This window comes from Pseudochaenichthys georgianus, chromosome 11 (assembly GCF_902827115.2).
Source record: "Pseudochaenichthys georgianus chromosome 11, fPseGeo1.2, whole genome shotgun sequence".
Taxonomy (NCBI): domain Eukaryota; kingdom Metazoa; phylum Chordata; class Actinopteri; order Perciformes; family Channichthyidae; genus Pseudochaenichthys; species Pseudochaenichthys georgianus.
Window position 1 is genome coordinate 22,078,321 of NC_047513.1, and position 12,599 is coordinate 22,090,919.

The window sequence follows — 12,599 nt, forward strand, 5'->3', positions numbered from 1 at the left end:
AGTTGCCGCTGACATGGATCTCTATGTATTGTGAAAAGATTGTATGGTTACAATGTATTTAATCGAAGGTCTGAAGCCAAACAAACTACTGTTAGTCTTGGCAAACAACAGCTTTGTTGTGTTCGACACAGTTGATTACAGTGTTGAACTTGAAGAGTAAAATGTGATGCATCCTTCACACTGCACGGACTATCAGATTTTGTTAAGAGGAAGCACTTTAATAATCCTTCATTAGGGACATTTTTTATGTTATTCATTACAAAAATGCCCCAAATCCACACAGGACCTAATTGTTGAGATTTTAGAGTGTAGAGTCTTCCACACAGTCGGAGCTCCAAGCAATTAGAGCTTTGCTCAAGGGCACATAGGCGGTACCCAGGAGATAAACTGGCTCCTCTCCAGCTACCAGCACATACTCCGCACCGGGGTCCGTGTGGGACTCAAACCCACCACCCTCCGGCTTCAAGCCAAGTCCCCTAAAACTGTGCTAATGCCACCCATAGGCCCTAAGTGTAAAAGTTAAAGCGATACCGACAAATATAGAGAGTAGTGGAGAAAGAAGAAAGCTGACTATAATAGAACATCACTGTTTCTGTTCCTCATTTGAGTCTGGATTCAGCACCAAACGTACATTTATCATGTTATTGAATGAAACGTTACAGCTAGCTTTTGAGCTCTACAAAAAAATGGTGTGTGTGTGTTTTTCAGCTGCTAAACAGTATGGCGGCCCATTACAACTGACAGCCTTGGTGTTGGTATAATCTGAGTCCCTGAAAGGGGCCAATTATCCCAGATTACAAGTCCTATCAGGAAAGCAGACTCGACATTTGAGTTATACAACTAAACCCCCTGCACTCAAACTGAACTCTGCTCACATTTATGTGCAGTGTCAAGCTCAGATCCAATTGGATCTACTGAATGTAAATGAATTCTCCTTCTGATCATCTTCACTTGTCATCTTGTTTTTCAAATTTCCCAACAGAGCTGAGTTATGTTTCAAGCCATACAGTGAATGTCTTCTTGCAAAACGCATAGAGAAATAGTTGCTTATTATGATGCCAGGGGAGTGCAGCTTTAAAAGCCAACATGAGACACACTTGGTCCAACCAGCATGCTAAGTAAACATACACTGCCTCTAACAAAAGAGTTTCAAAGTACTGTCTGATGATGACTATTATGGAAATGTAGAGTGGGGAACCAAAGGCGTCTCATCTTCATCCCCTCACAGGCTGGAGGTTTGAGACCGTCTCATGTTTCAGCTCATCAGCTTTCTGCCTGAGGTAAAACTGGAATGAAAAAGCTCCACAGCTATTCTCACAGCCAGGACACGATGTAGCTCCACACCTGGAACATAGACTCTGCTGCAGCATACAACCTCCCACAGACAGACACACACTCCATGGCTTCTCTTTGTTTACTTTTGGAAATTTGAGCCAGGTAATGTGGTGACGTAGCCCTACCAAGTCTCTTCTGCTTAATTTCTCCCTCCCCACAAGGCTATTATCTTTATAGTGAAGCCTAGGCATAAATAAACATTATAATTGGAAATATCAACTCCACAAGCAAACTTATATGTTTATCTTATTCTATAGACTCCTGAATTCAATTGGTGACTTACAACAATCTCTGCAACATTTAGCTTATTGTATTTTTTTTTATTACATGTACATAGTTTACTTCATCTGCATGACTTGGTCTTGAAACATAATCCTGGACTATTTTGTATAGATGTAACATTTGTATTGTTTTTTGTCTTATACGTTTATGTTGCATTGTACACTGTAGCTACTGTGCATTTGACAATAAAGCCTTTGAATCCCACACACAAACACTTTCTTTGGTTTTTAATTGCATGTTATTGTTGGCATATACATTTAATGTTTTGCTCATGTTGTAACACCTTGTACAACATGCTTTGGCACTTCTATGTTTTCGATATGGTCGTGCCAATAGAGCCCCTTTGAATTTAAATGAAGGGTGGAAGTGATGCAATGTTTTTTTTCACCTGTGACCTCCCCCCCCTCCCACCCACACTCTCACCAACCTGGTAGTGAGGAGTAGGACGCGCGAGCCATTGGGTGGAGTGGAGTGGAGCAGCCTCGCGTGCTGCGGAATACACATTCAGTAGGTCGTGCAGTTTTTGCAGATGCAGGACGCTGAGTGTGAGCGCGAGGTAGAGGGGGAAATGGCGAACGGGCGCGGGCGGCAGTGCGCCTTGTGAGGATACATTAAAAACTCCGGAGCGGTGGCAGGCGGTAGCTCGAGGACAGACAGGAGCAGGAGGGGGACCATGGAGGACTCGGAGCCCGCAGAGGACGGCTTGCTCGCGGGTTTACGATGGAACCGGAGCGCACGAGACCAGGCTCAGCTGAAACATAAAATCCGGGATCTGCCTGGACTACTGAAGCACGGGCTGCACCTGCGGAAGAAGAGCGTGAGTATTTCCGAAAAACTGACCACTGACTGACTGTCCGTCCTTCCGTGTTTTTATGTTTTGATAAACCGTAGCAACGTTTTATCTTTTTAACCATGAGTTTTACCGACCCCTCACTCTGTGCTGCGAGGCTATTTCGTAACCCCGTCACGACTCAGGTGTTTTCATTTTGTTAATGTCGCAGAGGCAATGTGTGTGTGCGCGTGTGTGTGTGCGTGCGTTCGTGCTACATGCATAATAACTAGAATTGCGTTTGGATACCATGCCTTCACACTCCGGTAGTCAAGGCAACACTATCCCTATCCAACACATTCACTACATACGCACATACATGCATACACTAAGAAAAATATATTGGGTTATCTGTCATATATTCTTTTTATTATTCTATTAATTATAGGTTAATTATATTGTTTTTATAAACGTGAAAATGCCCATCACAAGTTCTGAAAGCTCAAGGTGATTGTCCACCTTGAAATACCTTGTTTTTTTCCTATACCTGCTATCCAGTACTCAAAGAGAATCCCTTTGAAATCATATAAAACAAAGAGGAATCAAATCCTCGTATTTGTAGAATAGTATATGGCTGTTGCAGATTATTTTTCTCTTGATCATGATTCAGTTGAACTAATGCTTTATCTCTATTATTTAGCAAACTAAAATCCCAATCCTGGTAAGGCACATTTGTAGATCCACCATCAGCATTTTCTCTCATGGGCTCTCTGGGTCTGTTGTGTGATGATGGGTCTAGTAAGCAGTAAATGTGTGTGACACCATGTTTCCTGATGTGGAACGAACACACCTGACAAGCCAAATGTCTGCTCACAGTGTCCGCTCAGCTCATCTTCATCTCATCTGTGGCAGGCAGGAAAAACGTGTCCCTGTGTGGGAATCAGGGACACATTGCCAAGTCTTCCAGTCCCTAAGGGGCCGAATGTGATACAAATATGCAACATTTGTGGTGGAAAGCCACTGTGGTGATGAACAGTTTTATGTCACGTTACAAGTGATGTTTAAAGGACTTACATGTCAAGGCTGCTCAGTGTTCTTGTTACCTGTCTGTATAATATGATTAAATCCTCTCTGTGTAGAAACATCTCAACCATAGGTAATCCTGTAATGAACTGCAGAACAGAATATGCGAATAAGAACAACCAAATACGAGTCCAGACAACAACATTACACTGAAACCACGAAGGCTGGATGAATCAGTGGATTACTTCCCTATTGAGTATTACAGAGGTTTTAAAATTATGAAGCTACATCAATCATGTCAGAAGCTGGTTTGCTGTCAAAATAGCAGACTGTTTTTAATTGTGACATGAAGCGTATCATCTTTGTGTTTTGGTTGAATAGCCAAGCTGAAGAGAAGGAAAGACTGAGTAGATGAAGAAAACATATTGAGCTTTCTTTCTCATCTAACATGGTGTGGGTGTGGGTTAGTGTGATGAGGCGTGGGTAAGTAGTGTGAAGGTATGGCTGTTCTGTGCGGACTGGTCCTCTCCAGACACCACAGTTGGCTATGCTTCACCACACACGCACACGCACACGCACACGCACACACACACTTCCTTTTATCTATTCATTCTCCAAAAATATGTGTGAGAGGGAATACTAGTGATGTTTTTTTCTTGCACTAATGGCACATAATTGAAATAGCTAAAAAGAAAATAATAACCTAATCTAAAATCACAGAAGTTACAGGGGGGAACCTGCACATATTGTTGTTGTTGACCCATCCATCTTCAACATTTGTTGCTATGATGTATTCAGCCCTGTAAAAGTGCTGGAATAAAGAGTCTGACTCATGAGCTTCTTTGATGTGCGCTGACAGTTAATGAAGTACTTGGAACTGGAGTTATTGTCGCCTTAGGTTTTATGCTGCAGCGACTTCACTTTTGAAAATCCTGTTTTACTTTATTCTCTGTTGTGACTTGCTCTGGCATTCATCCTTTATTGGCTACAATATGATGGGAGCAGAAACATGTTCTTAAAGGAGCTGACTTTTGAACGTGCAGGTCACTTGCCAGGGGGCTCTCTGTCTGTACAGCTGGTAGAAATGTGCATCAAGCTAGTATTCTTTTCTACTTTTCCAAAGACTGGACCACAGCTCAGTCAAGTGTTTTGAGAGCCACTTAATGGTCAGCCACTCAAAACACATATGCAGTCAGTGTACCTCACGTTTGATACTGTCAGAGTAAAACATACAGACACTGACTGGTCCCACTGAGTTATAGTGTTTTGTTCTGTTTTAACAGCACCCTTAAGCAAGTCTTCTGCAACCAGTTTTACTTGTACTGTTAGGCTTTGTTGGTTTTTGTTGCTGACACCAAAACAGACGCAGAACCAGTGTGTGTGTGCTGCAGCGTGAGACATAAAACTTTCTTCACCGATAATGCTGCCAACAGCAATCAGAAAACAGCTGACTGCTAAGACTTTCTCACTGCATGCATGTGTGTTTTTCAGTTTCCTTTTAATGCAGTTGATTTCTTAATGTAAGCCAGAGAGAGAGGAAATACGGAGGAGCATTTTCTTTTTACAAATAATGTTAAAACAAAGTCTAATGGTGGTGCACCCCCACATTTATCACGCCATTTTGTTTGAGGTTGCAGCTTTTTCATTTTTCTTTGAATGAATTAATGGCAGACGACACGCTTGAAATTATTTGGATAAAGAACATGTTGCAAAAGCAACAAAATATGATGAAAGGGTTTACTTTATATGCAATTACATTTTTTTACAAGGGACATTTGGACATAATAAAATATACACTTAATCTGAAAAACCTAGGCAGCCACCTCAGCACCCCCCCTTCCCGCGTCCATTCGCGCTGTCTCGCAGATCCCACGCAGCAAGCAGGAAATGAACCCAGCTCACACTGTCCGCTCCTCGCAGCAGCGAGCCGCGCAACGTCCCGCCAAACTCGGCACCCAGACCCCACGCAGCATTCTCATCTGTTTGTCCTTACTGGTGTCATTTTCTGGTTGCTAACGCCATTGTAACACATAATCACTGACGATCCGCTGTAACGGTGGTGATCTCATCAGAACGGAGTGGGCGAGCTGACCAATCAGAGCACAGGGAGGGGGTGGCAGGAGCTCCATCAAGGCGTTTAGGACAGAGTGAATACACATACTATACAGAGATGCTGTATGAGAAACCAATGTGAGTTTGGAAAATTGCACAGTATAAATCTATGTTCACTAGCAGGAACCACGCCACAACAGTGTGATGTTTGTAAGTGTATTGAAGTAACATGTGAATGATGTGAGGGGGGTGAAGGGATGATCTGGGAGGACGAGCTGTGGTCCGTGCAGTGGGAGACTCAGAGTGGGGGTTCCGTCTCCGGCATGATCTGCGTGGGCTGATTACGGGCCCCCAGACAATACCTGGAATTAAAATGTTAGTATATACAGTATATAAATATGCACAGTTTAAATATAAATGTTGAAGGGATGAGGGATGTAGGGATGTTTAGGGAGGGAAGAAGGGATGGATGGATGTGTGAGTCGGAAGGGGAACTGTATGGGTAGAAGGGAGAGGGAGGGTGGGTTGAAAGGATGGAGACAAGCAGTGGCCGGAAGTTTTGCCGGATATAAATAGGGGTGGCCGTGGTTCGAGGTGGAGTTTTAGGCGTGGCCATGCTCCTGAACCTATCTTAACAATTTAACATCATTTAGTATACCTCAACAATGGAATTATGATCAGTAGAAATGGCCATGACATGGGACCTTTTTAAAAGGACTAAAAATACACAGCACACAACTGTATGTAAATGTACAGTATGCTGCTTGAAACATCATTTAGACTGTTGCATGAGATAATTAAAGTGGTAATGTAAGCTATCAGACTTTCTGAACACTGTCTAAGGGGGTAGTTGATGATACTCCTCAGAAGAAAATCTCATTTCTGCATAATACATGCAGTGAAATAGTGGCTTGTGATGTGTTTTTATGTCTGCCAGCCATACTGTCACATCCATAACTGCATTACATATTGAGATAAAGAAGATGAGTGAAGGGTGCAGAGAGGCCCAACACACATTCAACCCCCACTTACTGTATAAACTCGCACACACATCACTGTAATCAGTGTATTTGACTGAAACGATTAGTATTGGTGACACGAATGCTAATTCTTCTTCCAAACTTTAGGAATGTACTTGACTTATGAACAATTATCAATGTCCATATGCAGAACTAGCAAAGGCTGATACAAGTCAAATAAGATGACAAAGGACCAAAGACCTTTTGATTGAGATTTATGGGATTAAAATAAATAACAAAATCAATTGGCAAGCAATGTAAATGAGAGTTTGAAAACAATGTTATGATCTAAGATGGTTTAAAAATAACAGCTGGAAGGATCTATTTTCAAGACAAAACAACCTTTTAAAAATATAAATCATGACCATCAACTCTGGTCTAATGATGTCCAAAATATTCTTGTCGGGATGCAAATGCTAACAATTAATCTGCATGTATCTTTTCAATTATTGAACTGACAGTTTGATCTTTAAAATGAACGAAGGTAAAAATAGTGCAGCTTAAAAATGTAAAAAGGCCAATTCAACATTAAATAGCTTGTCCAATAAGAGTCTAGTGTATATTCTGTTCTAACCAGCAACTCTTCACAGCTGAGATGCTGAAACCATTGTTATATGTTGAGGGACAATTACTAATAAAAGCCGGTTATATCAACAAGTACAATATAGATTATTGTAAGCCAAAGGTCATGTGCGCTGCTGGCAGATAGGCGTGGTCTAGCTAGCATGTCGTTTTGTTTACAGCTTTACGGTACGTGGCCGTTTCTCAATCTCGAGGAAACTGGCTTCCAAGCCAATATTTCAAGGATACTACGTCGTCGAGTGCCGCCGAAGGACTGTTCCAATCTCCAGCATACTTGGAATTCCACCGAGGCCGCGTTCTTGGTTTGGGGGTAATTTCGAGGCTGCACATGGGTAGACTTCACGTCCTTAAAATCCCCACAATGCTTTGCGCACGGACCAATTTCCCCAGATCTGTGGCGGAAAATGTAAGACGGGGCCTCTCATATGACGCACACCTGCACACTTGCTAGCCTGTTCCACTCTACGTTTTCCGAATGCCAGGAAGGATTCTTGCCTAGCTTCTGAAGCAAGTGACTCGGAAGACATGTGCTACCAAGCAAGCATCCTCGCGATTGAGAAACGGCCTGAGTGTGTGTGCATCCATTGAGCAGTAGGTGCTTTGATGTCTCCATTTTGACTTCCTTGTATGACGAATCTGTCAAGGAGTCGACAGGAGCTTAGTGTGAATGTATGTGGGGGGGGGGGGGATTTGCCAAGCATGCCGTGCTGCAGCTCTTCACTGTGCTCAACAATCTAATCTGAGAGTAATCCATTTCTTTGCAGATAATGACCTCACTCTCTGCTGCTCATTCTCTCTCTCTGTATACACTTTCTTTGAAGTCATGAAACCGATAAGCATGCCAGCATGTGTTCTCTCTTTATTGCTCTCACTCCTCTTCTCTTTTTTCCCTGACACTGTCTCTCTGTCTCCGGTACTGATGGCAGTATTCTGTGTGATGGAGGAGTGTATGTTTGTGAAAAAAATCAGACGCAGACAAATAGACTTGCAGGAACATGGGCAGCAGACAAGTCTCTCGTCGTGAGATACAGTATGAATGAAACTTCTCTCGGGCTGGTGTGACTTGCAGAGATGATGGTGGAGAAACAAAGACCTCTGCAGAGATCTGTGTTCACCAGACCGAGAGATGGAGAGATAAGATAGAGCAACTGAGACAAAAGAGAAAGAAGGAGCAAGACTGAGATAGCGAGAGTCGGAAACAATTTACAATGTAAAGCCAGCCAGCCAAGCACATTGTGCTCTACTTAACCCCCAGTCCAAACGCTGCATGTCGACACAGAAAAAAATCTCCTCTCATATTTACTGATATCTCGGGAGGACGTCCACGCAGAGCTGTTTATCAGGTGAAACTCCACGCTTGTGTTTTATTACAGAAGGGGGAAAAAAAACAACATTTTCTTCTACAACTTTTTCTTTAATCTCTGATTTTCAAACGGTAATTCACAGTCACTAAATCCATTTCCTGAAACCCAAGATGGCCTTTTTCACATTGCTTATTTTGCCCGACTGACGAGCCAAAAAGGGTGCTGGTGGGCAGATTTGGTTACCTTCAGAGAGAGCAGGTTTCCGGTCTTTATGCGATGCTAAGCTAACTTGCTGCTTACTGTAGCATTGAACACCAATGAGAGTAATATCAATCGTCTTTGGTAACGCTCTAAGAAGCAAAAACGTCTATTCCTTTTAGATCAAATTCTACTTTTTTGTCATAAAAATCAATGAAATATAGTTTAGCATCTTACTAGGGCAATGAGTGCAAAGTATTTTTACATATGAATACATACAGTATGATTTATAAGGTATGTAATTCCATAGAAATATTTTATATACACAATAGATCAAATATATACAATATGGACAGTAGTGAAAAGTATAAATACACTATAGGTCTGATGTGTACAGTTTAGACCAGGGGTGTCAAACTCAAATACACAGTGGGCCAAAATAAGAAAATGGGTACTAGTCGAGGGCCAGACTGGTTCAATGTTTATTGCAAAACTTATTGAAATGAACTTATTTCCCATATTAAACCTGGAACTAACAAAGCTTAAATGATTGCCTATAAAAACAACATTAAATAATCAGTTGCATTCATTTCTTATGGCTCTATCTGCAGCTTTTCCAGTCCTTTCTTATGATTACATTTTTCCACAGGCCAACAACAGCTTCAACAAAACGATTTCCCTCAAAGAAAAAACCAAACATGCTTTGTTGTCGTGAGAGAAAAAGTGCCGAAGGAAACGTCCATTGAAACTCGGTGTGCTGCTCAGTGATTCTTTTTCAAGCCAGATACTTGGCAGATGCAAGTTCATCAATGTTTGGGCCCTAGGCCTTGAGTTTGACACATGTGGTTTAGACAGTGGTATAAATAAATGCCTGAAGGTTGAGTGTGCATCAAGATTTATAGTCACCTTCCAGCGAGACCTGTGCTAAAAAGCCAAAAGATGAGCTAGTTCACCAGTTAATTACTAACAGAATAGAGATGAATTGGCTTCTTCCTTCACCTGTTTCACTTCTTGCAAGGTAATATCTCTTTACTTATGTTTATTTAAATCCTTCTGAACTACCCACACATCCCATTTCAATATTTACCAAAGACAACTAACATTATACTTCACACTCAACCCTCTGAGAAGCTGAATCTATCATTATTTGTGTATTTGTATATCCTGTTAATGCTGACCTTACAAGCCATTTGATTTTAACGTAATATACTTAGTTCTTGATTAACTCTATACATCTGTGAACATTCTTCAAAATAACACAACTGTGCATCATTCGCCTTCCTTTCTATAGCAGTGATTGCCAGCTCATGGGCTCCTGAACAAAGCAGCACCTAACCCTTTGATTACACTGCAGTCATATACTGTATACCTTCAATAGGTTCAATTGTACATAGGATGAAGCATACTGTACTGTAGGTGAGCTGTGATCATGTGTGTGTCCTCGCTTGTGTGTGTGTGTGATATCGTGGACACTATCATCGCTCTAATGAGATCACACACCGCTCTACATTTCTATATCATTTATTTCATTTTCTTTCAACTCAAAGCCACTGACGTGCATTCCTCTCGCTCTCTATTTTTGTCTAACTCACTTTTTCTCTCTTTTACGATCACAATTAAAATGATCTCTCTGCCTCTCACCCCCCCCCCCCCCCCCCCCCCATCGCACTCCCGCTCAATCTGTCATTCTCATATCCCCCCCGTCATATATTCTGTTGTGATTTGTTCTGCCTCCCTCTCTTCCTATCCTCTTGCATGCCAATACATTTATATTTCCTCCTCCACATCCATCTTCCACAGTGGCTTCGTTGCTTTTCATTTGTTCAAGCATCTGATCTCTCCGTGTCTTCCCATTCTTCATCATCAGGCGAAGGGCAGCAGCAATTTCCAGAGGGAATCAAACCCACGACTCTATCACTGATCCCTTTTCCCTGACTGAGCTCACAGAGCAGTTACACGCCTATTGCAGGAGACTCTGATGCTGACTTTAATGAACGCTGGCAACGTGATCGTCATCCTAATCCAGTTGATATTTTATAAGTGATGCGCTGCCATGGTGGTTTCAAAGCACAATCTGATTTTTTTTCGCACCATATCCGCTGATAATAATGCTGTATACTTGCAAGATTGTGTACAAAGGCAATTGCTTTATTAACATCGACAAAATATATCCTGCTGGGGGAAAAGGCCTTCTCCCAATTTAGCATGCTATTACAGAAAGCAGTTTTCCCCAGAATGATTCAGAAAATACATTTCCCCTTTATCTTCAAAGCTTTCAAAGGCCTGCTGCATAAAAGCATGCCCTCTGCATGACACTGCCATGACCAATATGGATGCATTTCATATAAAATGATCAATGTTGATCTCATTGGACCAAAGAAACGTCTTCTACTTTGGTTTATACTTGTTTCTTCATTATCTCAGACACTCCCCTTTTTTATGGACACTAAAGCAGGATTGCTGTAACGTACTTTTCTCCAAATCTCTTGTTCACTGTTTTGAAAATGCACTGGTATTTTTTCCCCAATAGTTATTTTTACACACTTTTTACAGATTTGTTCTTAAAGGTGGGGTAGATAAGTTTGAGAAACCGGCTCGAGATACACTGTTTGTTATATTCCATGGAATGCTCTTAACATCCCGATAGCAATGAATATCTTAAGTGCTTTGACAAAAAATCCATTAAAAAATTTCATCAGTGGAAGCCGTAGCGCTGTAAAAAGCACGACCATTCATTTTAGGCGGCCCGGCTAAAGTAACTGGATGGCCTACCTGCCTGTCAGCCTTCCATCTGTGCACAAACTTACCTCGTGCCCTCATTGGTCATGTGCGCGTTCGTGTGTGTTGGAGGAGGGGCTCTGTAAGGAAGTGGCAGATTTTTTCCGGCTGTGTATTTTCAAATTCTAGCGCACTCGAGCTGGTTTCTCCAAAATTACCTACCCCACCTTTAAGTTTGCTCTGCTCCGGTTGTTGAGTTTTGGCTAGACAATTGTTTTTACTTCTGGCTCACACACTATCTCATTCTACAGCTCAGCAGTACACCAATATATGTTTCTGTATAGATTTTATGCGAAAAATAGTTAAAGAAGTAACAGAATCTTCATCGTTGATCAGTACTGCCATGTCAGGGGAGTGACAATGAAGATATTTTTGAACATACATTTCAATCTTTTCATATGAAATACCTCTTGGCCTGTTGATCAGTGTCACAAAGCATGATTCAGTGTTGTAAAACCATGACAAAACACATTTACTTAAAGCATTTAAACCAAGCTTTGAATTCAGGTGCAGAGAATCACAGACATGGTTTTACTAAATTGCATCACAACGTATAACACGGCTGTGAAATACAGAAACAGATGTCTGCATGTAGGGCCTTTTTCCGCTCTACTTGATCTCCTGGAACACTCACTCATATTTAATCTGTTTTATAACCGCAGTGTCAACATCTCCATTTAGCTCCTCTGGCACCATAATAATCCACAAAGATTAAGAGTTTATTTCCTGGTAGAGGAAGTAGAGTTGGAGTCGACACGCCCAGGGAAAAGGCTTCAACGTGATGGTAGAAAGGATTTATTAAGCTGTTGTTATATTGTGACACTTACAGTACACTGGCAATTGCATTTTACTGTAGAGGAATTTAAATGTTGTTTTTACTGGTAAAAACAAAGTGAGTGCATAGGTCACTAACTCTGTCTCTGTTTAACTATCTCTGTCTCTGTTTAACCATTTTGTACACTTAATAAGTCAAAATAAGTGGCCACATTATATAAGTTTGGCAAATTGTGTTGCGGTATTGTATGAATGTATGCACAATGTTTCTTACTGCTGTCAGTTTGAACAAAACCTGACGAATGTTTGGGGAATGGTCAAACTTGTCTCTTATCTCGCTGTGTGTGTGTGCGTGTGTGTGTGTGTCTTTCTGTGTTGGCTCTGATGGCTTCATGTATTGTGTTTTTAACAGCAATCACCTGACACGATACCCGGACCAAGTACTGGACCAACAGTTAACAAGGTAAGGACACACGCACGCAC

General features: G+C 41.6%; 1 protein-coding gene across 1 annotated transcript in view; it reads left to right on the forward strand.

Annotated features, from left to right (window-relative positions):
- The first annotated feature begins 2,056 nt into the window (after positions 1-2,056).
- The window catches only part of rapgef5a (Rap guanine nucleotide exchange factor (GEF) 5a), a 43,923-nt gene continuing 33,380 nt past the window's right edge, over positions 2,057-12,599 (forward strand). The window contains exons 1-2 of the mRNA XM_034094196.1: positions 2,057-2,434; positions 12,529-12,579. Of these exons, the coding sequence (XP_033950087.1) occupies positions 2,291-2,434; positions 12,529-12,579 (195 nt within the window). The 5' untranslated portion in view covers positions 2,057-2,290. The remainder of the gene's footprint in view (positions 2,435-12,528; positions 12,580-12,599) is intronic.